The sequence below is a fragment of the Lepus europaeus genome, chromosome 6 (genome assembly GCF_033115175.1).
Source record: "Lepus europaeus isolate LE1 chromosome 6, mLepTim1.pri, whole genome shotgun sequence".
In the NCBI taxonomy this organism is placed as follows: domain Eukaryota; kingdom Metazoa; phylum Chordata; class Mammalia; order Lagomorpha; family Leporidae; genus Lepus; species Lepus europaeus.
The window spans coordinates 80,090,869-80,116,229 of NC_084832.1; the positions used below are offsets into that span (position 1 = coordinate 80,090,869).

At 51.4% G+C, this 25,361-nt stretch overlaps 1 protein-coding gene and 1 non-coding gene across 2 annotated transcripts; one reads left to right on the forward strand and one right to left on the reverse strand.

Annotated features, from left to right (window-relative positions):
* The first annotated feature begins 1,664 nt into the window (after positions 1-1,664).
* On the forward strand, positions 1,665-1,771 carry LOC133762641 (U6 spliceosomal RNA). Its single transcript, XR_009866312.1, has one exon. It is a non-coding gene; the product is annotated as a U6 spliceosomal RNA (small nuclear RNA).
* A 22,099-nt stretch (positions 1,772-23,870) lies between these two features.
* Positions 23,871-25,147, reverse strand: GSX1 (GS homeobox 1). The gene is made up of 2 exons (XM_062195388.1): positions 24,736-25,147; positions 23,871-24,286 (listed from the first exon to the last, which is right to left on the reverse strand). The coding sequence occupies exons 1-2, from the start codon at positions 25,145-25,147 to the stop codon at positions 23,871-23,873; spliced, it is 828 nt and encodes a 275-aa protein (XP_062051372.1).
* Between the last annotated feature and the right edge of the window lie 214 nt (positions 25,148-25,361).

Consider the following 25,361-nt stretch of genomic DNA (forward strand, 5'->3'; position numbering starts at 1 on the left):
GTCTTTGCCTCTCTTTCTGTAATAACTCTCACTTTCAAATAAATGAATCTTTTAAAAGGAGAGCCTTAAAGGGAAAAGCACCTTACCTTTGCCTGCCTACTATGTGCTAGTGTTCATACATGTTTCTGATTTAATTTTTGCAGCAACCTTGTGATAAGGGCGGTTAACCTCCTTTTAAAGATGACGAAATCGTGGCTCCACTATGTGGCTGTTAAGGCAGAGGGAAGATTTCACCCAGCTTTGCCTGACTTGCCTGTCATGTTTCTGTGACAATTCTACTGTTGCCACTCCAGCTCCCACACGTAGTGGCCAAAACACTGGATTTCCTTGGAAAACCACAGAACACCCATCCCTGACCTTTTCTCCTGTGGTCCATCTCACCAAATGCCCTACCTCATGACTTCCCCGGGCCCTTGGATATTTTCTCTGTTTCATGTTGACCATAAGCTTTGCCTTCTTATTCCAAATGAAACCACACAATGGGCCCAGCACTGTGGCATAGCACATAAGGCCACCACCTGCAGTGCTGGCATCCCATATGGGTGCTAGTTCGAGTCCCAGCTGCTTCACTTCTGATCCAGCTCTCCACTATGGCCTGAGAAAGCAGTAGAAGATGGCCCAAGTCCTTGGGCCCCTGCACCCATGTGGGGGATCTGGAAGAAGCTCCTGGCTCCTGGCTTTGGATCAACACAGCTCCAGCTGTTGTTGCCAATCGGGGAGTGAACCAGCGAAGGGAAGATCTCTCTCTCTCTCTCTCTCTCTCTCTCTCTCTCTGTGTGTGTAACTCTGACTTTCAAATAAATAAATCTTAAAAAAAAAAGAAACCACACAACGTGTCTTTAATTGGCAACTTCCTCCTCTTCATGTGCTACTGCCTCCCAAATAAATAAATAAGTTGCCGATCAAGAGGAGATGGTCCTTGTCAGAGGTGAAGCTAGGCAGAGAGAGAGTTGTGTCTGGCTGTTGGAGATGAGTACTTACTGAAGATTCTCTAAAGACCCCTGAGAAACTGCCTGCACCCCATGCTGTGTGCACCTGCCCATATGCAGAGATCTTTGTAACGCAGTTCTAGAACATTCTGGAAGACTGCAGAGATTCAGCCAAAGCTGCCCTGGGACAGAACACTTGCCCCAGCAGGTGCTAGCCAGCAGGAAGTTCCCCAGCACTGCGCTGACAAGGCTGCAGCCTCAGGTCTCCAAGACAGAGAAGCTTTGTGTCCAGACAGCTGACTTCAGTGTCTCCCTATCTGTCTTTAAGAACTTCTCCTCGCCTCAGCCTCCTTGAATACACTCACAGTTTACTCTGGCATGTGCACTTCCATCACAATGCTCCGCTGTCCCCAGATAAATATCATTATTCTTTGAAGTGTCTCCCTCTGTGTGTGTGTGTGTGTGTTTTATTGAGGTTGAAAGTGGAAAATGTGACAAAGCAAAGCTAATAAAAATGCATGTGAGTACTGCTGCTAGGTGTGTTTTTTTCTCATACACTGGAAATCTTCCACCTGTTGGATCACTCTCCAAATGCTGCAACAACTGGAAGTGAGCCAAAGCTAAGCCAGGAGCCCAGACCTCAATCTGGTTTTCTCATGCGGGTGGCAGGGATCCAAGTCCTGCTGCCTCCCAAGGTGCGCACTGGCAGGAAGCTGGAATGAGAAGCGGAGCCAGGTGCTGGCTTTGGCGGCACGTACACTGGCACTGGAATGATCCGGTGAAGATTAGCTTGGCCCCTGCACGAGGATGGCATGCAAGTTCACAAGGCTCTCCTTAGTATCTCTGCTGTCCCACTCCTGCACACATCCAAAGAAATGCAATCAGCATACAAAAGAGAGACCTGCAGTAGCAAGGATGGAGAATCAAGGTAGATGTCCACCAGCCAATGGCTGGATGCAGAAAGGGTGGTATGTATATACACAGGATGGAATATTACTCAGCCGTAAAAAGAAGGAAATCCTGACATTTGCAACAAAATGGATGAAACTAGAGACCATTATGCTCAGTGAAATAATACACCCAAAAAGACAAATATCACTTCTTCCCTTATTTGTGGAAGTTATTAGTATAAAGTTGTGTGGATATCATATTATTTGATGCATGGTTATAAATGTTGTTTCACTGAATCATACCAAGTACATGACAATCCACATTTCTTTTCACACCTTATGATCATTGTCATGAAGGCCACATTTTATGATATCAGTATCTCTGTTTTCAAGAAAAAAACAGTATATGTGTGATAATATCTGCATAAGAAGGGAACATAGAAGAATGTTAAAAATTAGTAAGTCAAAATAAATGTAATCAATGTGTTTAAAAAATAAAGAAGCAGAGCCAACTCTCAAACCCAGACACTCTGATATGGGATATGGGTGTTCCAAGCAATATCTTTTTTGTTTATTTAAAGATTTATTTATTTGAAAGGCAGAATTACAGAGAGAGGGAGTTAGAGAGTGTGCATGTGTGATAGAGAGATCGATCTTCCAATAGCTGCTTCAGTCCCCAGGTGGCTGCAACAGCCTAGCCCTGGCCCAGTGCAAGAGCCAGGAGCTTCATCTGAGTCTTCCATGTGGGTAGCAGAGGCCCAGGCACTTGGGCCATCTCCTGCTGCCTTCCCAGGTGCATTAGCAGGGAGCTGGATCAGAAGTGGAACAACCAGGCCTCCCCAGCTGGCATTCATACAGGATGCTGGCAGCATCACAGGCTTAACCCAGTGTGCAGCAGTGTCGACCCCCTCTGCCAAGCAGTGTCTTACTGCTGTGCTGAACACCTGCCCCTGGGTGGTCTTTCCCCTTGAGGGCTAGAAAGAAGTAAGCTCAGAAAGTCCAGTGATCTTCCTTTGCTGCCGACCCACAGACCCTGTAATGACAAGCTCCCTGAGGCCAAGTATTCTTGTTTCTCTTGTTCCTGTATCCCTGGGCCCCTGTCTATTGCATCCCCAGGGCCTGAAAATGAAACAACTCAGAGAAAAACAAGCTCAGAGACAGTGTGTGACATTGCAGCTGGATGCAGCTGTACCTGGTGGCCTTAAATTCTCTTTTGGGCTGAAGTTACTTTGTACTGGGCTCTGTTGACCAACACATGAAAAGCAACTGACTTGAGCATCTCTGTGCACCTTCCTGCAGGAGCAAGAGCAGCCACGGACGCAGTGACCTTGGGGGCCCGCAGTGGTCTCCCCCAGGGCCTTAACCTGCTGCCCTCCTTTTCCAAAGCTTCCTGATCTCCTTGGCTTAGCAACCCCTTGATGGGGAAATGTTCTCTCTGTCATATAACCTCTTCCAGACAGCACAGCTTCAAAGTGGACATCGCCCAATAGTGAGACTGGGAGGCAAGGGCGCTGGGCTGTCCCTGCCTCTGTAAGCTGGGAGCTACCGCTCTTGCACCTTGCACAAGTTCTGGCCTGTGCTATGTGTTCAGGAAGTACTTGGTGAAGAGCTCTGCTATAGCAGGACGAGAGTTTGGCCTGGCAGTTAAGACGCCTGTGTCCCGTATCGGAGTGTGTGGGTTCGAAACCCACCTCTGGCTTCTGACTCCAGCTGCCTGTTCATGCAGACCCTGGGAGCTAGTGGGTCCCTGCTACCCACATGGGAGACCTGGGCTGAGTTCCTGACTCCAGACTTCTGTCTAGTTCTGGCTGATGTGGGCAACTGGAGTGTGAACCAGCTCTCTCTGTCTCTCTGCCTTTCAAATAAATCAATTAATTTTAAAAATAAACATCAGGAAGTGCACAGATCCTTTTAGATCTCCAAAGAAAGCAGGGCTGGAAATCTAAGTGTCTCCCCACGAGCGTCTCTTCTTTCCTTTTCCTCTTTCCTTCCAGCATGGAATTTCCCCTGAAGTCTCTCTGTCCACCTCCTTGGGGTTACCACGCAGGTCTGGTGGCTGCGGAGGTCCAATGTGTCACATCAGTGTATCGCTTCATCTGTCCACCCCAGGCTTGGGGTCTCCTGAAAACCCTCCAGGTGTCACACTCAGATTTCACTCGCCAGCATCTCAGAGAATGACTGTCTTAGAGAAAGCTCCAACAAAAGTGTTTTCTGAATGAATGAACGGACTAATGAATGAATGAATGAGTAGTGGCTCTGTGACTACAGCCTCCTGCTACCCAGTCCCCATACCATTCTGGGGCCAGGTCCCGTTTTGGAACAACTTGGCATTCTAAGATCCGGCTGCCGAAGGCGGAGGGTGCCAGAGCCCCATGGAATAGCTAAACAAATCCAGGATTCCACACAGTGTAGTTTATTAAGGACTCCAGACAGGTGCATGCAAAACAAAGAGTCCTCCACCCTCCCCCCACCCCAAGGCACCAGGGCAGTAGGAAGGCATTTATGTGCTAAGCCTGAATGTACTGGACTCTCTCAAGACGTATTAACACAGTGGGAGTCAGCTCAAGTTCATGGGTTCCTGAGACCCACATGGGAGACTTGGATTGAGTTCTGAGTACCTGGTTTTGACCTGGCCTAGCCCTGGCTATTGTGGGCATTTGGGGAATTAACCAGCAGATAGGAATGCTCACTTTTTCACTGGCCTGCTCTCCCTCTGTATCTCTACCTTATTTTTTAGATTTGTTTATTTGAAAGGCAGAGTTACAGAGAGAGAAAAAGACACACACACACACACACACACAGAGAGAGAGAGAGAGAGAGAGAGAGCTTCCATCTGCTGGTTCACTCTCCAAATGGGCACAATGGCTGGTCCAGAGCCAGGAGTTTCTTCTGGGTCTCCCACATGGGTGCAGGGGCCCAAGCACTTGGGCCATCTTCCACTGCTTTCCCAGGTGCATTAGCAGGGAGCCGGATCAGAGGTAGAGCAGCCGGGCTTTGAACCGGTACCCCTATGAGATGCTGATGCTGCAGAAATCAATTTAACCCACTATGCCACAGTGCCAGCCCCTCTCTCTGCCTTTTTAATAAACAAATTTTTTAAACTAAAAACTAAACTATTGTAAGAATAAAACCGAGTTGGAAAGTGTGGCTAGTGAGGTTTGTCCTTGTGGGCAGCGTGGTTCTTTCTCTTACAACTCTTCATCAGCATTCTCCTCCCTTGTTCTGATTTTTCCCTCTGCATCTCTGCCAGCGACACCATGAGTGCCCCATCAGTGGCTGGCGGGCGTCCTGGAGGTCTCATGGGCATCTCCTCCGCACTGTGACCAACGTGGAGCCCCTGGGTGGTGCCCCATCCTTCCTGCCCTGACACCCACAGTCGTCTGTCCCCATCTCGGTTGATGAGAAAGTTGCTAATCCAGGTGCTCAGGCAAGAACCTACTGATCGTGCAGGAATCTCTTCCCATCGTCCTAACCGGTCATCTCCGCCTTCACAGCCACCACCTATGCCCGGGCTGCTATGCGCTCTGCTGGAGCACGGGCCTCCCTGCTTCCCGTCTGCTTACCCTACACTCCATTCCCCCTGAGCGGCCTGGCAGTCAGACGGAGATACAGAAAGACAGCCAGCCACACACACACACCCACACACACACGCAGAGCTCCCATCTGCTGGTTCACTCCCACAACTGCTAGGGGACCAAAGCTGGGAGTTGGGAACTCTGTTCAAGTCTCCGACATGGGTGGCAGGGACCCAGGTACTTGGGCCGTCACTGCTGCCTCCCAGGGTAACATTAGCATGAAGCTGGAATCCGGAGTGGAGCCAGGACTTGAACCCAGGCACTCAGATGTAGGATGTGGGCTTCTCAGCTACCTCAAACTAAGGCCTGCTTCCATGCTGGTGATCTTTGCGAAGCATAAACTAGCTTTCCTCACCTGTTAGGGGCTATTCAATGAACAGTTTTTATTCTCATAGCTTATTCTTGAGAGCTAAACTCCTTACCTGTCCCTTTCCAGCCCTTACATAATCTCTACCCACGTCTCCACCCCCAGCTGGGGTTGCTCTTTGTCCTTTCCTCCAGACAGGCTGGTCTTCCTCCTCTACTTGCACTGCTAAGCTCTTTCCCTGCCCCAGGGCCTTTGCACTTCCTGGGCCTCCTGACAGGAATTCTCCTCTCACACTTCTTGCCGGGTGCATCTGCTTCCTGTTGTTCGAGTCTGTACTTGGAGGCGCTTCCTCAGAGAAGGCGTCTGTGACCACTGTACCAAAAACAGCTCCTCCACAAGCCCTTTACTCCTTAAAAACCACCCGTTCCTTTCCTGTCAATCACACACCATGGCCGCCTTTCATGCTCCCTTGCTTTTGGGGGTCTCTTTCTTCCCTGGAATGAAAGCAGCCGCCTTGTCTGTTCTGTTCACACAGTGTCCCTGGAACCTTCAGTCAAATGCACGAGAGGGGCTCACTCGGTGGTGCTGGGTGAGGGAGTGTGGGTTAAGAGGGTTTCAGGGCCGAGGTGCCACCCCTGGCAGTGGCTGTGCCTTAAAACAGGGACCCTTGGAGGTCCAGGGCCTCCCTGTTTCCGGAGCACTTGCCCCATCTGATGATCCATTCGCTCAACCGTTAGTAAGCACTCAGTTGCTTCCACGCGGTGCCAGTCACCTGCGGACAGGATGCTGTCTGGGCTGAGTTCTCGCAGCTCACCCTGCACGGACTCCTGGGGCCATCGCTTGGGTTCTTCAGAGTGGACTCCCAAGCGTTGCTCTGCAGGGGGAGTGTGGTCACCATCACAACATTGTGCCCTGGCTCTGTGACAGCAAGCCATGTGAGCCCGCAGCTTCTCAGAACTGAAGCTTCTGTAGAAAACAACACCAGGAAGAATGTGCAGGACTAAGGGTCTCCTCCAGGCTCCTCCCCATCCCCTGCCCAGCACCCATGGCCTACGTCTCCTGCATCCTGCTGATGGTGCAGAAGACAGCCAGGGCCTCGGGCTCCCCGCAGCCATGCCCGCCCGCACCCTGCAGCATTCCTCTTCCGGGGGCCGTGCAGTTCCTGGGGCAGACGCTGCTCTGCTGAGCGCACTCCAGGGCCTGTCCCTGGCCACTGCGCGGGCACCAGTGGGGAGCTGGCTCCTGAGCCAGCCGTGGATCTTCAGGACCTCTTTGACAAGTGCAGGGCCATGTCGCCCCTCTCCCCAGCATGTTTGCTCCCTCAAATCCATCTGCCACGCCAAGTCCTTCAAAAACACAAAGCTGATGGCCCCAACCTTCCACTTCAAACTCTACCTTCAGTGCCATTGCTCTTAAAACAAACCCCGCCCAGGCTGGTGCTGTGACGTAGTGGGTAAAGCTGCCGCCTGCAGCGCTGGCTTCCCATATGGGCGACGATTCTGGTCCCGGCTGCTCCTCTTCTGATCCAGTTCTCTGCTATGGCTGCAGTTCCAGGAGGCAGCTCTTGCTGTCCTTTGGTGCCAAGGTAGCCTGGCAGTATTCCCACATCTGACAAGAGAGCAGTGCCGTGCACAGGAAGGCACGCTGAGTGGGTTAGGTTGCTAAGGCTGCCATTACAAAAACACCACACACTGGATATTAAACCATAGAAATTGGAGCAGGTGTCGGCACAGTGGTTGGACACCACTTGGGATGCCTGCCTCCCACATCAGAGTGCCTGGGTGCTAGTTCCGGCTCTATTTCTGATTCCAGCTTCCTGCTAATGCACACCCTGGGATTCAGCAGATAATGGTTCAAGTCCTTGGGTCTCTGCCATCCATGTGAGAGACCAGGATTCAGTTCCTGGCTCCTGGCTTCAGCCTGGTTCAGCCCCTACTGCCTCTTGCTGCCTTTCAAATAAAAAGAAAAATCAATAAATCAAACATGTGAACACAAATGTGTAAAAGTTCTAGAGCTTTAAAAAAGAAAAAATAAGCAAATCAGAGAAAAGTGTTTCCCCACGGCTCTGAAGGCTGGGCATGGAAGATCAAGCTGCTGGTTCATTTAGCTTCTTCTGCGACTTCTGCCATTGGCTTGTAGATGGCCAACTTCGAGGTGTGTCCCCACGCGTCCCTGGTGCCTCTTCTTTGTGTCCTAATTGCCTCTTCTCATAAGAGAGATTGGAGAAATGCCAACTTTCATAACCTTGTTTTAACTTAACTGCCTCTTTTTGCAGGCCCTATCTCCAAGTACTCTCACGTCTGAGCTAGTGGGAGTCAGGGCTTCAGCACGGGAGCTTTGGAGGGGACAGATTTAGCCGAAAGCGATGGGTTATACAATTGCACCATGATTTGACCCCAAACTGTCACAGAGATCTACAGAGTACAGGCGGGTCCACAGGCTTATATGATTTTTGGGCGATACTGCAGTGTCCATGGGGCATCAGTTCCAGGACCCAGTGGAAGCCCCAGATCTGCAGACGCTAAAGTCCCTTACATAAAATGATGCAGTGTTTGCATGGAACCTGCACAGTCCACTCAGACTTCCAATCAGCTCCAGGTTGTTTATCATCCCTGATGCAATGTGAATGCTATGGAAACTGTTGTTATGCTGTATTGTTTAAGGAATAATAACAAGAAAGGGAGAGTCTGTACGTGGTCAGTGCAGCTGCAACTGTCAAAGGCCTACCCGCGTGTTTTAGGCACGGTTGGTTGAATCCAAGGGTACAGAGCCTGAGGGTACAGAGGCTGGCTGCACGTACAGCAGTCCCAACTCTGTGACCGAACTTCTGCGTGAAAATTTAGCACAAAATGACCGAGAAACCTGCCATCTATTTCACTCTCACCCTGCTCCCCTACTGGTTCAGGTCACATGTTCACTATTGCCACTGTGTTAGGACACCTTTTCCTTTTCCCCTTTCATTTTTTTCATTCATTAGAAAGACAAAGTGACAGAAAGAAAGGCATTTATTTATTTATTTATTTATATAGCACCTATCTGCTAGTTCACTCTCCAAATGCCTACAATAGGGGCCAGCACTTGTGGCCATCACCTGCAGTGCTGGCATCCCATATGGGCGCCGGTTTGAGTCCCAGCTGCTCCACTTCTAATCTAGCTCTCTGCTGTGGCTCCACTGCTGGGAAAGCAGTGGAAGACGGCCCAAGTCCTTGGGCCCCTGCACCTGCATGGGAGACCCAGAGGAAGCCTCTGGCTCCTGGCTTTGGATCAGTGCAGCTGCGGCCTTTGCGGCCAACTGGGGAATGAACCAGCAGAAGGAAGACCTCTCTCTCTCTCTCTCTCTGCCTCTCCTTCTCTGGGTAACTCTGACTTTCAAATAAATGAATCTTTTTTAAAAATGCCTACAACAACCAGGACTGGGCCAAGCCAAAGCCAGGAGCAGGAACTGCATCTAGGTCGCCCATGTGGGTAGCAGGAACTCAAAATGCTTGGGCTATCATCCATTGCTTCCCAGGCGCATTAGCAGGAAGCTGGATTGGAAGTGGCAGTGGGACCCAATCCCAGGCACTCAGATAAGGGATGTGAATGTCCTAAGTGGCTGACACACCTGTTGTGTAACAAAGTCTACCACAGGACACCCTTTTCCCACGTACACTGCCTGCTGCCTGGCTCCCTTGGGAGGCAACAGGTGGGCCAGGCATCCTTGTCATTCCATTCACCCAGCCTTGTCCTTCCTTGTCCTTGGCTGTTGGGAAGCAGATCTTTCCCGCAGAAGAATCTTCAGGGCTGGCTTCCTGGACAGTGGACTCCAGACGAGTGGGAGCTGAGGAGGAGTTTGAAGGAGGCCTCAGGGTCAGCTTGGAAAATGAAGTGGAGCTATCTCTGCAAGGAGTGGACAATGAGACGGTCACGAGGAGACACTTGGGGAAGCTGAAAGAGGGAGCAAGGTGGTGTTGGGGGTTCTGCAGGGGCAAGGTCTGTAAGCAGGGTGAAGAAAGACAGGGTAGTTACATAATTAAAAAAATTCAGGCTGCAGGCAAGGGTACCCCCTGAGACACCCACATCCCGTATCAGAGTTGCTGGGGTTGAGTTCGCGTTCTGCTCCTGATTCCAGCTGCCTGTGAGTGTGTACCCTGGGAGGAAGCAGCTGGGTGTCTACCACCCACATGAGAGACTAGGGTTGAATTTAGGTCCTGGTTTGGCCTGACTGAGCCCCTGCTGTTGGGGACATTTGGGGAATGAACCAGCACATGAGAGTTCTATCTGTCTGTCTCTTTCTTCCTATATTTCTCAAATTAAAAAGAAGAAGAGGGGCTGGCGCTTTGGCGCAGTGGGTTAAAGCTGCTGCCTGCAGTGCCGGCATCCCATAGGGACAAGTCCTGGCTGTTCTACTTCCGATCCAGTTCTCTACTATGGCCTGGGAAAGCAGCAGAGGATGGCCCAAGTGCTTGGGCCCCTGCACCCTCATGGGAGACCTGGAAGAATCTCCTGGCTCCTGGTTTCAGATCTGCACAGCTCTGGCCATTGCAGTTATTTGGGGAGTGAACCAGTGGATGGAAGACCTCTCTCTGTGTGTCTCTACTTCTCCCTGTAACTCTGTCTTTCAAATAAATAAAATAAATCTTAAAAAAAAAAAAGGATCAAGAGGAAGAGGAGAAGAAGAAGAAGAGTGGTATAATGTCATAAAGAGAAAAAATTTTAAAAAAAAGAAGAAGAAAATTCAGAGAAGGGTGGGTATTTGGCCTAGCAGTTAAGATGCCAGTTCGGGCTCCCTTGTTGCATATCAGAGTGCCTGGATTCCATACCCAGCTATGCTTCTTAACTCCATTTCTTGCCAGTGCGGACTCTTGGAGGAAGTAGTGACGTCACAAGTAGTCGGGTCCCCAGCACCCATGTGAGGGAACTGGATTGAGTTCCCAATTCCTGGCTTTGGGTTCAGCCCAGTTCCAGTCATTGTCCAGGCTTTTGGGGAATAAAGCAATGGAAAGGAGTTGCCTGTTTGTCTCTGTCTGTCTGTCTCCACCTCTCAAGTCAGTAAATAAATAAGTAGGAAAATCCAGGGAGCTGCATTAAGCAAAGGATGAAGAGAACAGGCACTAAAGACAACAACCTAAGGATTCGGTGTCTTCATTGAATTCCTCTTCCTCCACTTGCGGAGAACACGGACCTACGCACACAAACCAGTCCTGGGGACTTGGAGACTGGAAGACTCAGGCCACTGTCTCGAGTTGCACCGCGGTGCTGGGGAGACAGAAGGGCCCACAGAGCGCCAGTCACTGTGGTTGGAGCCCAGCAAAGTGCCCAGCATGAAAAATGCACCTGCCGCATTCATTTCTGGATGTGGAGAGGCTGAGCGGAAGGGGCGGAGCCCCTGCGAGAAGCGGGGCCAGCTCCTCCCTGGGGTGGAGGTTGAGGGAGTGGGGAGGGGGGAAGGTGGGAAAGGCTTCTTAGAGGAGACCCAGTAGGAGGTGGCTAGATTGGGATGGAGGAATCCGAGCATCTTTGACCAAAAGAGAGCATTAGCAAAAGCAGAGGCAGCCAAGTGGCGAGGACAGCCCCACAGCCAGACCATTTTCTGATTGTGTCGCCCATCTTGCTTCAGCATTCCAAATCTAATTGGGCATGGCCGTTTGTGCGGCCCTAGACGATGTGAGCGGGAGTTTGGTATTAAGCTGTGTTATTGAGTTCACAAACTCAACTTTCAGAAATCGAAGCAAACAAGGCATTTGCAAAGCAGTTTCAAACAGCAGTGCCAACTACATTTCCCATGACAATCAACTTGTTGACCACCCCAAGGTACACTCTAACCGCTGTTGACACGCTCATTTGCATGCCAATACCCAGAATGCTTCTCCATCCCTACTGAGCTTGGACTGTGCCAGTGAGCTGAGAGGTTTATTTACACATACAATACGTGACAACTTCATTTTCTGAAGCATCTTTCATACAAACCGTATCCCCAAAATGCTTTACGTTGGTGAAAGAATGTCGAAATCCTTTTAGAGTTGAGACAACTTATGCATGCCCAAATTAACATTCTAATTTAAAGATACTGGAGGGAAATGGGGTAGCAGTTATTCAGCCCTATGTCATACTACGCCTGCTACATGGGGCCAAGGTCATCCCGTATCTGAGTGCCTAGGTTTGAGTTCCAGTTCTGCTCCTGATTTCAGCTTCCTGCTGATGTATAATGGGGAAGCAGGTCATGGCTCAAGTAGTTGGGTGAATACCACCCACGTGGAGACTAGCATTGAATTTAGGGAAACTACACTTCACAGACAGATTAGTGGTCAGTAGGGCAACCCAAAGAACTCCCACAGTCACTGAGAACTTCTAGCACATCTCCCTTATGCCGTGGTCCGGGAGATGACATTAATACAGGGCATTGAGCATAAGTGGCCCAGGTGAGGGAAACACACAGACCTACCTCCATGCAATTTTACAACTTGAAAGCCTAACAAAAAAAGGGGGGTGAATAGACAATCCTGCCAGTTTCCAGGAGCAGGTGCACTGGGTTTTGACAGTTGTTTGATACAAGGAAGGCGAATTTTCCTGCTTTTTGTGTTCAGAGGAAAGTAACATAAGAGACCTTTAGAAAAGCCACGTTTGATGGTTTTAAGTTAGAAAAGGACAATTATTTTGCTTTCTGAAACTTTTAAAAATTATTCAGGGGGCCAGCACTGTGGTGCAGCGGATTAAAGCTCTGGCCTGAAGTGCCAGCATCCCATATGGGCGCCGGTTCTAATCCCAGCTGCTCCTCTTCTGATCCAGCTCTCCGCTATGGCCTGGGATAGCAGTAGAAAATGGCTGAAGTCCTTGGGCCCCTGCACCCACATGGGAGATCTGGAAGAAGCTCCTGGCATCAGCCACTGCAGCCATCTGGGGAGTGAACCAGCAGATGGAAGACCCCTCTCTCTGTCTCTACCTCTCTCTGTAACTCTTTTATTTATTTATTTTTTGACAGGCAGAGTTAGACAGTGAGAGAGAGAGAGACAGAGAGAAAGGTCTTCCTTTTTCTGTTGTTTCACCCCCCAAATGGCCGCCATGGCCGGTGTGCTGCACCGATCCAAAGCCAGAAGCCAGGTGCTTCCTCTTGGTCTCCCATGCGGGTGCAGGGCCAAAGCACTTGGGCCATCCTCCACTGCCTTCCCGGGCCACAGCAGAGAGCTGGACTGGAAGAGGAGCAACCGGGACAGAATCTGATGCCCTGACCGGGACTAGAACCCGGGGTGCCGGCGCCGCAGGTGGAGTATTAGCCTAGTGAGTCCCGATGCCAGCCGTCTCTCTGTAACTCTTTCAAATAAATAAAATAAATCTTTAAAAAATTATTCAGATAATTGAAGCGTGAACCAGTGAATTTTTCTCTGCCTTCAAATAAAATAAATTTTTTAAAAGATTTATTTATTTGAAAGGCAGAGTTGCAGAGAGGCAGAGGCAAAGAGAGAGAGGGATCTTCCATCTGCTGGTTCACTCCCCAGATGGCTGCAATCGCTGGAGCTGCTCCAATCCAAGGCCAGGAGCCAGGAGCCTCTTCTGGGTCTCCCATGAGGATGCAAGAGCCCAAGGACTTGGGCCACTTTCCACTGCTTTCCCAGGCAATAGCAGAGAGCCAGATTGGAAGCAGAGCAGCCGGGACCTGAACCAGTACCCACATGGGATGCCAGCACTGCAGGTGGCAGCCTCATCTACTACACCACAGTGCCAGTGCCTAATGTTAAATTTTTAAGAAAATTATTGCATTAGAGGCTTGATGCTGTGGTGTAGTAAGCTAAGCCTCCGCCTGCTGTGCCAGCATCCCATATGTGTGCCAGTTCGTGTCCAGGCTGCTCCTTTTCTGATCCAGCTCTCTGCTTATGGTCTGGGAAAGCGGTGGAAGATGGTCCAAGTGCTTGGGCCCCTACACTCATGTGGGAGACCTAGAAGAAGCTCTTCACTCCTGGCTTCAGATCGACCCAGCTCCTACTGTTGCAGCCATTTGGGGAGTGAACCAGCAGGTGGAAGACCTCTCTGTCTCTCTCTCTCTCTCTGTAACTCTACTTCTCAAGTAAATAAATAATCTTGTTTAAAAAAATTATTGCATTATAAATGAAAAAAATTTTTAAATATTTACTATTTTAGGCAACAATAATAAAACCATTTCTTTTTGACATAAACAATATTTGTGTAAAATAACTATAATTTCTGAAACAAAACCACTTAATGAGAAAAGTGGCCTTGCTTTATGTTTTTGCAAGTCTGTTTAATGTCTGCCTACTGAAAGATGACTGGATTCTCCCATCTCTGTCTACACTCAGTCTTTTGTGGTGGGGGCTTTCCCCTTGAACCGTTTGAGGGAAATGAGCCTCATTCAGAGAAGTCATGATAAACACGGAGAGCTGGGGCCAGCACTGGGGCACAGCGAGCTAAACTGCTACCGGCAATGCCTGCATCCCACAACCATGCACTGGTTCCAGCTCCCGGCTCAGGTGCCTGGGAAAGCAGCAGAAGATGGCCCAGGTACTTGGGTGCCTCCCAGCCATGTGGGAAACCTGGAGAGAACTCTGGGCTCCTGGCTTCAGCGTGGAGCAGCCCCAGCCGTTGTAGAAATAGGTGAAGATGGATGTCTCTTTCTCTCTCCCCACCCCCAACTCTGTCAAACAAATAAATAAATCCTTTTTTTGCTTTTGAAGTGGAGAGGTATTTTCACAGCCTTTTCACCTATTGTAGATCTTTTTCTTGGTTCTATAACAAAATTTGAAAGTCTTAAATGTAGGGAATAATGTGAAATCTGGAATCACGCCCGTAAAACTTTGCACTCTGTTCCATGAAAATCTGATGCTCTGTCTTGCGCTTTGAACGCATGACATTGTAGCACCACATTTTGGTCATCTGAAAATATTCATTCTCTGAGCTGACGAGGCACAATACTGGCGTAATCCATGCTGTGGAAAGCACCAGCCATCTCGTCAGAAAAGTCTTCAAGGACCGAGACTTGTCAAGGCCACATGATGAGTTCATACAGCCCATCACTCCAATTCTTGGTTGAAACCTCCACAAATATCATCAGCTGTTTGTTCTTAAAGTCACAGACTCATTTTACTTGTTTCCAAGAAAGTGTCTGCCATACCCAAGCCTGGATGACCAATTTGCCTGTCAGTCTCTGTCTTTCTTTCAAGTACCACAGCTTTCCAGGAGGAGAGCAGCTAGTTCAGTTTGCCACTCAAATGACACCAGTGTTTTTCCTTAAGATAACCACTATTTTGCACATTTTGGCTTGTAGCAGATGAAAACCTCCCATTTCCTCACACAGAATATTAAAAAGCCACGTCTTTAAAGCTGAGCTTTAATGAAAATATTGCTTCTATCACTTTGTCAAGAACAAGTGGATTTCTTCTTTACCCTGGCTGCAGGGGGGCCAGAACTCAGTGACTGCTAGTGTGATCCATTGCCACAGCCTGCGTCTGTCCAAGGTGCCAGGAGTTTCACCCTTGACTGCTTTTGCATCCTCAGTGCAAACGTTAACACAGTGAAAAACGCAGATAATGTCTTGTCTTAGCATGATGACGAGAATAGCTTCAGCCCCTTAGACTCGCTCAGGCAAGCCAGGGGCCCATGTTTACACTTTGCGAACCACTGGATAACAACATCAGGTAGTAATGGGTTCCCAGAGTGGACACCTCACTCTATCTGCTCAGCATTGCCTTTCCCGTCCAGCCACCCCAACCGTCAGTCTTCCTCCACCGGAATGCTACCCCTGCTCATGGTTTCCCTGGGGTTGGGCATGTAACCCAGGCAGATCCTATCTGTGATTAGAATGGTCTCCTCTCTGGGGCTACTACCATAGGCTGTATGCCATCACCATAGGACTCTGGAGGGGAGAGAGAGAGAGAGAGATAGAGATGGAGATAGGGAGAGAGAGAGAGAGAGAGAGAGAGAGAGAGAGGCTTTTGTTCTTTTGCTGGGGACATTTAGCTGAGATGACATAAGCTTGGAGCTGGTTGTGGCCATTCCCTCTTTCCTCCTGCCCTTAAACCCTACACTCCTACTCTGCAAGGATAACCCAGTCCATGGCATGGAAGAATGGAGCCAACGCATAGAGAGAGGGTGACATATTTCAACCCAACATTTAAGTCTCTGGTGCCCCTAAGACCAACCCACTCCTGACCGTCTTTGCTTCTGTAGCTTAAGGGAGTTTGAGTTGTTTCTGACATTTGCAATTCAAAGGGTTACAGGCAGCAGAATATTGAGTAACTCTAGGACAGCCTCAACTATGACAGTCTTAGAGGGCAAGGAGAAGCTTGCGGAGTGTCTCTTCCTTGGTGGCGAAGAACAAAGCAGCACAGAATGAGCAGTTGCCTCACTGTGTGCAAGGAGGACCCCACCGCCAAGGGGCGTGGCCAGCACGGCCCCTCCCTGGAGGATGCAAAATGGAAGGAAACATTGTTACTGCTGCGATTCATTCTGAGACTACTAACCCAAGTCAAAATGCCCCATGGGGTTGGTGTTGTGGTGTAGCGAGTTAAGATGCTGTTTCCATATTGGGGTGCTGGTGCAAGCTCCAGCTGTTCTACTTCTGATCTGGCTCCCTGTTAATGTGCCTGGGAAGGCAGTAGAGGATTATCCAGGTGCTCAGACCCCTGGAAGACAAAGATGAAGTTTTGGCTCCTGGTTGGGCCTGGCCCTGGCTGTTGTGGCCATTTGGGAAGTGGATGACCAAATGGAAGATCTCTCTCTTTCTCTCCTTCTCTCTGCTGTTTTGCCTTTCAAATCAACAAATAAACCTAAAAAATTGTCCCAGTGGGATAAAGGAAATGCATGGGTAGCAACCTAAGGAATCCTGGTCAGAGGAATTCTATGTAATACTGGCCAGCTGGTCAGCACCTCCCTCAGTTCCCGGGCCACTCAGTTCCTGTCCTACTTAGCCCAGGTCTTTTTACAATCCTGTGCATGGTCTAACTAGCTCAGATAGCATCTGGATTATTGACTGCATTGCTCAGTATTCTCCATGGCAGGCAACAGAAATTAATTCTGGCTATGTAAGCAGAGAAAGCATTAAAAGGAAGGCCATTGATAGTTCATGGGATCAGTGGGAACACTAGTGAGAATAGCCTGGTAATCAGGCAAGGAGGGAGGGAGTCTATGGGAAAGATCACACCTGTGGACAGTCCAACCAGAGGCCAGGGCTGTGGTTCCCATTCTAGACAATGCCTTCCACCACAGCCATGAGTCATTGGTCACCACAGAGGCTCATAACTCTATGGCCACAGTGAATCACCTCTCTCACCACCCGATTCAGACTTCTGGGGGGAAATGTACAATGAGCCAAGTATGACTAAATTGGCAGGGACAGTGGAGGAGGGGCAGTGATAAATCTAGTATCCATTGGATTTGGTAGTGGGGGGTAGGTCCTCCACAGTGGAGAACTATGGGGTGCAAATGTCTATGTCAGTGGATGCCTGATCTTTTCCAGACCTGATCTTTCTTCATATTTGACAAAACAAAATCTAGATGTGGTATCTGGAAGGAATGGGAATTGGATACTAGTTAGAAAAGCAAAACCCAAACTAATGTCTGCTACATCCTCTCATTTTAGAGAAAGGGAAGTGAGATTATATGACTTGTCACATGTTGGACTAGTTAGTGGTATCTTTGGGGCCCACCTTGGGATCTCAAGCCCCATATGTTTCCTCTACAGTTTTCTTATATTCTTTCACCAGCATGCCAGGGTCCAGAGAGTGCTCTCCCAGATCAGAACTTGTAGTGGTTAGCTGGGGCCAGTGTCACATAAACGCCACGTCTGGGGTCTTACATAACAATGTATTGTCTCACCATTCTGGAGCTGAAAGTCTGAGAAGACGGTATCACCAGCATTGGCTCTGCATGAGTCCTCTCTCCAGGGCTTGCTGACACCTGCCTTCTCCCCTTGTTAACCTGGTTCTCTTCAGTGTCTGACTGTCCTGATCTCCTCTTGTAAGGACACCAGTCAGAGAGGATCTGATATCATTTTTCCTTTGTTGCCTCTTCAAATATGGTTTGAAAACCTAAATCTAACCTTAGCCTTAACTCTAATCATACCTTAACACTAACCTTAATACTAGCATTCAAAATAGACCTAACCCCAGCCATAACTCTATCCCAAACTCTAATCTTAACACTTGTCCTAACCGTAAACCTAACCCTTACCCTAGCTCTAACCCCAGTCCTAACCCTAACCCTAGCCCTAACCCTAACCCTAACCCTAGCCCTAACCCTAACCCTAACCCTAACCCTAACTCTAACCCTAACTTTATCTCTCACCCTAACTCTGCCACCAACCCTAGAGCTAACCATGCCACCAATGCCTCAAGTACAAGGGTTTATGCTTTCAGCACATAAATTTGAAGAAACTATTCTCGAAATTCACATCACTGTGGAACCAAGAAGACAGAAATCCACTTCTCTCTGGCACTTCTGTGTGAACCGTCAGTCAATGTAAGTGGCCCCTCCAGTGGCTGGAGCCCATCCAGACCAGCAGGGAACCTCCTCGCTGCCTGGATCCCCTGAGTGAGTGAGCATTGATTCGATCCAAATTCAGGTTCTGTCTGAGAAGGCATTCCAGACTACAGCAGTGCAAGGCGGGACAGCTGAATGCCATATGATCCTTACCCGCTGCTGCCTGAAGTAGGTGCCCACCCACTCACCCAGCATACTGTGGGAGTAACGCCCTCCCTGTGCGTGGGCCAGGCTGAGGCCAGGAACTGAGAATTTCATGTGGCTCTCCCATGTGAGTGGCAGGGATCCGCCTATTTGAGGAACACCTGCTGCCTCCCAGGGAGAACCTTAGTAGGAAGTTGCAATTGGAAGCAGAGCCAAAATTTGCACCTTGGCATTCAGATATGAAAAGCAGATGTCCCAAATGGGGCCTTAAGTATTACACCAAACATCTGCCCTTACCAACACTGATTTCTTAGCTTTTCCTTTGTTCCAGTCTCCCCAGCATGCACTCACCCTAGTGTGCACAGGTGCACACACATGCATGCACACACATGTTGATAGAATAGTTTCCCCCTACTTACAGCATCATTTTCTGTATTCTCAGTTACTCATGATCAAACATGGTCTCAAAATATCAAACGGAAAATTCCAGAAAGAAACATTTCATAAGTTTTAAATAACTTTTATTAAAGTATATTGTTCTAATTATTCTCTTTTATTATATTATTGGTTATTGTCCATCCCTTGCTGTGTCTAATTTATAAATTGAACTTTATCATAGTCACTCATACATAGGAAAAATATAGTATCATATAGTAATATAGTCTTAGGATTGGGTACTGCGCAGGCTTCAGGCATTCACTGGGGGTCTTGGAAGGTATTCCTTGCAAATAAGGGAACAAACATATTAGGAACTCACCTGTTGACTTCCCTGTCAGGCTGGGTTCATGAGGTTATTGCCTCATTGGAATCTGTCATTCCTTACTTTGTGGTCAAAGTCAGGTTCTCTAGGGGTCTGAAAAACACTCACTCATACCCTGAATCCAGAGGGATGGGGCAGGCAGATGGCCTCAGGCAACACTGAAAGGTACCAGTGAGACTTCCAGAATCCTTCGGCAACCCACACCCTTGTCTCCCTACCTTGTCCTCCCCCTTCAGGCCTCAGGAACCTTCCACTGCTTTGCTCCTTCAGAAGGTTAAGCTGCCACTTGCAAACTTGGCATCCCAGGGTGGATGCCAGTTTGAGTCCCAGCTGCTCTGCTTCCAATTCAGCTCCCTGCTAATGTGCCTGGGAAGACAGTGGGAGACCCAGAAGGAGTTCCTGGTGGTTGTGCCATTTGTGGAGTGAACCAGTACATGAAAGCATGCTCTCTCTCTCTCCCCCTCTCTTTCTCCACCCTCTTTCTGACTCTGCCCTTTAAATAAATAAGTACATCTTAAAAAAATTATTTTTAAAAACTATGAATGACTGTCAGTGCCTGCTGGTTGCTTGTGTTTAAAATCCAATGTGAGAGGCACTTATCAAAAGGAGTTGATTCCTAGCTTCAGACTCTTGGGTGTTGACAGAGCAGATAAGAACATGTGTTCCAGAAAGCACTGTGATAACAGTGGTGGTGTGTGCGACTGTGGTTTGGGGACACTACATCTCAAATTCCTACAATCATGCTCCCAAACAGTTGGGCTCCTGGGCACTCACAGAGGCCTGGTTGTCTACATGCCAGGAGACACATGACTAGGATATCCTTGGAAAGACCCAAGTGGCCCCTTCAACTCTGCTCAGCCAGCAGGCCTCCAACTAATTCCCTCTCTTTAACCTGCATGCCCGTGGCGGCACACCCATGCTCCCCTGTGAAGGAAAAGGCCTTCCCTCTCTCCCCTACCACCCCCTTCTTCCCCCCCCCCCACCCCGTCCTCCTCTCATACCACAGGGAAATGCACAGCCACATACCCCAGATGCAGAAGGAGAGATGGCCAAAGAAGGGAAAACTGAAGAAAGTGCGGGATCGAGTGCTCAGCGTTGGGTGGCCAAATCCTGGCCACTGCACGTTTCCACAGAAAAGATCCCTGTCTAGACGAGTGGGCTTTAGCCTCAAACCATGTCACTGTACAGTCCTTGCCCCACTCTGAACGGTGGACAATTATGTGGAGACGTCTTTGGCTTCTCACAAGTGGGGGAAGATGCTGCAGGCAGCTCATGGCTGGAAGCCAATTCCACTGCAGTCACAGGACGCCTCACCAGCCCCAAATGTCCTGAGCACTCAGCCTGAAAAGCTGGTCTAAACGAGGGTGGAAAGAAGGCCCTGTTTGGACACACATGATTGCCAGCACCTAAGCAGTATTGGGCAATGGCCAGTGATTTCTTACTCTCCCATCCACTAATGCCAGGGAGCCCTGAGAACGTTGGCCTTTGCATGTGCTCCTCAGTGGAAGATTCAAATCTGAGCTTGCATCCAGTGAATAATCTGGCACAGCTACAGGCACTACAAGTAGCACAACAGCAACAACTACAAGGTTAGCTCTCATTTATTGAAACTGGTAGTGAACTTAGCATTTTATTTGAATCTTAACCTTTACTATTGCACAGCCATTCTGCAAAGGAACTATGAACACAATCCCAATCTCCAGATGAAGAGAGTTGGGGAGGACCAGCTGCTTGCCCAAGATCACCCAGCTCCCAGGGAAACATTGGGAAGGGATTGTAGAGCCAGGTGTGTGAACACTAGTGCCCTAACCGGCAGCCACTAACCTGCTTAGTTGGGGGAAAACAAGGACGTGTTGTCCTGGTAATAAACTCAGGGCTCCGCAGGAGGATTAGCTGCGCTAAATGCATTTTCCAGGAAGTGCCATCCGGCTAACTCAGTTGAATTTCTAAATTCACACTTTGCCGGGAAAGCCTCAAATTCCAGCTCAAGACAATGTGGGGGACACCCACGGGATCAACCGGCCCTGAGGCTTTTCCGCCGGGTCCTCACAAGTCGGCTTTCAGGTCAGGTTCGGGTATTGGAGCCGAAGCGTGCTGAGACTCCAACGCCAGGGGCTATCATTCCAGGCGGCGACAGGATGCTGAGATTCCCCGTGCGCCGCGGCCGCCTGCAGGCTCCCCAGCGCTGCGCTGCCCTAGGGGACGCGGTATCAACTGGAGCTGCCAAAGGAAGGGTGCATTTTTCTCCCTCTGCCCTCCTGGACAGCTCCCCCAGGAAGTCCGATCTTCTGAGAGCTTGCAGAGAAGCCGAGAGGAGGAACGCACGCTCAGGGGAATGCGACAGCGCACACCCGGCACGGTGCGCCACGGTGAATCTGCGGCTTCTGCCCGCAGCTGGGAGGCGAGACTGAAGGGTGTGGGGGTAGGAGTGGGAGTGGGAGTGGGAGTGGTGGTTGTTCTGAGGCAGGGGACGTTCAACCTCTCCACGTCAGTCCTAGCCCGTTTCCAAACCACCTCTACCGCCCCAACTCAGCTTCCTGGCTGGCCCGAAACTGTTCCTGCCAGAGGGGCCGCGTGCGCAAGGCCACCTGCTCGCGCAGACCAGAGACGACCTGGCTCTGAGCGAACCCTTAGAACTCCCCAGGAACCTGTCCCCTGGGAGTTGTGTTTCAGTCCACAAATCCTCACCAAAGGCCGACTGGTGGCTTGGGCTGGAGCTGAATGATGCGCCACCGCACTCACCTAAGCCTAGCGTCGGCTGCGCGCCGCACAGAGCCCAAGAATCGCCCAGATTACCAAACATTCCTTGGGATTCTGTTCGCACACATGGTATGCCCTAAAGCACCCTGGCTGTCATTAGATCTGCACAATAAAGTCTCCTGGGAGGCAGAGACCTGGTGCCCTGAGAGATGGCTGATGGAGACCGGAGGGTGCCGAGATGGACTCTGGCTGCGCTCCGGGCACAACCCAGGCGCCTGGCTCCGGGAAGAATCCGCAACGGTTTCTCCGAGGGGAGCCAGATTGTGTCCGTGCTTGTTAGAAGAGGACTGGGGAGAGACCCTCGGGCTCAGCTTGTTTTAAAGGAAAAGATGGGTTTCAGAAATGAGCCCAGAAATGTTGAACAATCCCACCCGGAGCGTCTTTCCTGCCCAAGGAGACCCGTCGCTTTGCTCTGTGGAGATTCAGGAAGAGCCGCGCCTCCCCACTCTGTGCTGCAGATGGGGTGGGCTTCCGGCCGGAAAATGAGCGTCCCAGTCGTGCGGGACACAGCATTCGGAAGTCTTCGCGAGGCTGTGAGAACCTGGACCTGCCGTTTTGGGGTCTGATTCCTCCAGCCCGGAATTATCCGCCCCTCTTCAGTAGCTGTGTGCTTTGGGTCTGGGCAGACCCGGTGCGCCTCCTTCTCATCCACACACGCACAAGGAGGACTGGATTGTAAGATTTTAGAGACGTAGTGCTAATGTGAGGTCTCAAAGCCCGGATTACGCAGAGTCCCTCGGGGGGGCCTCCCCGGGATGGGGTTGCTCTGTGTCCGCAGGATTCTCACCTGCAAGGTCGGGGACCCCGCTAACAGAATCAGCCGGGAGAGTGGGGAGCTGTCCTTACCAAATGGTTACCCATCTGAGCGCAACGAAGGGCTGATAGCTTGCCCTCGTTGGGTAGGGACTTCTGTCCTTGGGAATGGCTGCTGACACCGCGATTCCGCAACCGCTGAAGTAAGGTCGGACCCCAGGCCTTAAGCGCAGCAGGGGTCAGTCCTACCCTTCCCGCTGGCTGACTGCGCTATGGAGCATGCGTGGGCCTGACTGAAACGAGACACTCCCGAGAGCACCGAGCTAAACAAGGCTGTGGGGTTAGGCAGGCGCTTGGCTGAGCGGTGTGCTCTGGAGCCAGGCTCGGAGCCCTGCAAACCGCATCCCTACTTGCCTCAGCTGGAAGGCCCACTCCAGATAGACGCCTGTCTGCTCCAGGTCGGAGGGGTTGGGATTCAGAGCCAGGGGACATTTCTAAGAAAAAAATTTATTTAAAATTTTGTACATAAATAAATAAATAAATATCTTCTGGTATTACAGAGACCATACAATTACACAGCTAGGCCGGGGCGGGGCTGGGGCCCGGGAGGAAGATGGTGGGAGTCTACCTTTGGGGGAATGCAGAGCTTGTCGGAAAAACGGTGAATCGGTTGCCCCAAAACCGATACCGAGGGGGCTGAGGACAGCAAGGCCTGATAGCAAGACAGATGGACGGACTGAAGGAAGAAATTCCCTGAGGGAGGAAGGGGAAGGGAAAAGAAAAAATTCATTAAGGTGTGTTGGCGAGGCCAAGGGCATGGATAAACGACAGCTGGAAAGGGCTAGGGAGGAAGAGAAAGACATTTTAAAAAAAGAATAAGAAGAAGCCAAAAGGCCAAGAAGACAAAAAGGCCGAACTTGACCAAGGGCGGAGGGCATTGGAGGCAGCGAGGCAGCCTGAGCGGACCCAGGGAGGGCGGGCGAGGATACACGCGCGGCCGGCAAGACGCAAAGCCGGGCGTGCGTGCCAGCCGGGGCCGCGGCGCTGCACTGTCCGATTTTCAGCTTGGAGTTAGCTTTGGACGCCCATGAGCGCTGCGGCGAGGGTGCCAAGTTCAGGTCTCTGGCAAAGCTGTCAGCGTCGCCCAGGGCTTCCGCAAAGCCATGCGACGCAGTACATGGGTTGGCCGCAGGTCCATGGGAACCAGCGTCGCGTCCCGGGACCAGTCTTTCGGGGGGTAGGGGCACGGAGGTCCTGCGTGAGCGACCTAGGGACACGCGCGCCTTAGGGAGTGACCGTGAGATCTCGGTCGTCCTTCCCGGAGGAGGACGGAGACATGGGCAATTCGTCGTCGTCCTCGGAGCACTTGGCTGAGGAGAGCGACGCGCACTTGCAGCCTTGTGGCGCGCCGCCGCCGGCACCAGCGCCTGCACCTGCAGACCCGCCGCCACCACTGCCGCCGCCGCTGTTGCCGCCGCGGTGATTGTTGCCCTTACCCTCCTTCTTGTGCTTCACGCGGCGGTTCTGAAACCAGATCTTCACCTGCTTCTCGGACAGATTCAGGTAGGTGGCGATCTCGATGCGGCGGAGGCGCGACAGGTACATATTGGAGGCGAACTCGCGTTCCAGCTCTAGCAGCTGTGTGCTGGTGAACGCCGTGCGCATCCTCTTGCTGCTGGGCAGTTGGCTCGAGCTGCTCTCTGGAGGGAGTGGCGGTGCAGAGAGGGAAGCGATCAGAATCCCGTGCAGGGGGCCCAGACCCCTACTAGGCGGCCACTCGAACCCGCGTTTCTCACCCAGACCCAGATCCGCCAGAGTGTAACTGCGGGCTCCTCCTCGCCAGGCCAAGGGACCCTGTTTCTCCCGGAGTCACGGGAGTCATCCTTTCATGCAGCACCCTGGACCTCTGCGCTCTTGGTCTCTCTGGAAGCCCCCTCCACGACCTGGACCTGCCCTCACCTGCCCACCCCTTCCTGGCGTCCTGTCCGGCTCTCTACCCGCACACCACCCTTGGCGCCTCTCTCGGGTATCCGGCATGACCCTCACCGGACCCGGAACACCCAGGGTCCCTCTTCTTCCACCCGAGGCTGTCCTGCCTGCGTGCCTCGGGTCACCCTGCCCTGTCCCTCTGCGCAGCGGCCCCACTTACCCACGGAGATGCAGTGGAACTGCCTGGGATCCGGCAGCGGATAGGAGGTTTGGTAGAGCGCGGCCGCGGCGGCTGCAGCGGCGGGGCCGTGAGCGACCCCGGGCGACACGGCCGAGTGCTGGCGGCCCAGGGGCGCGTGACAGTACTGTGAACCGAAGGGCGGGAAAGACGCCTTGAGCAGCGGCAGCGCAGGCGGCCCCGGGGGCCCGTGCAGCTGCGAGGCGGTGACGCAGAGCGGGCACACGCACAGCAACCCGGCCTTGCGCGCGTGGCAGGCGCCGGGCGAGAGACCGTGCAGCGCGTGCGGCGGGGGCACGGCGTAGGGGAAAAGCGGCGGCGGGCTGCCCTCGGGCGCCTTCTTCTCGCCAGCCTCGCGCAGCACCAGCGAGTCCACGAGGAAGGAGCGCGGCATGGCCCCGGCGCGCGGCCGCCCCGCAGCCAGCCCGCCCCCTGCGCCCTCTGGACCTCCGCGCTCTCCACGCGCTTCCCCTGGCCGCGGCCGCCCGCAGCTGCCCGGGCCGCGGAGGCTGAAGGCGCGGTTGAGGCCAAGGCCGGAGCCGCCTCCGCTGCTGCCGCGGACGCCGCCCAAAGAGCGCGGGGTGCTGGCCAGCGCTAGTGGTGCTGAA

Coding starts and splice junctions, on each gene's coding strand:
- GSX1 (XM_062195388.1), bottom strand. CDS start 25,147: ATGCCGCGCTCCTTCCTCGTGGACTCGCTGGTGCTGCGCGAGGCTGGC. Junction 24,287..24,735: donor GTTCCACTGCATCTCCGTGG/GTAAGTGGGGCC, acceptor CACTCCCTCCAG/AGAGCAGCTCGAGCCAACTG.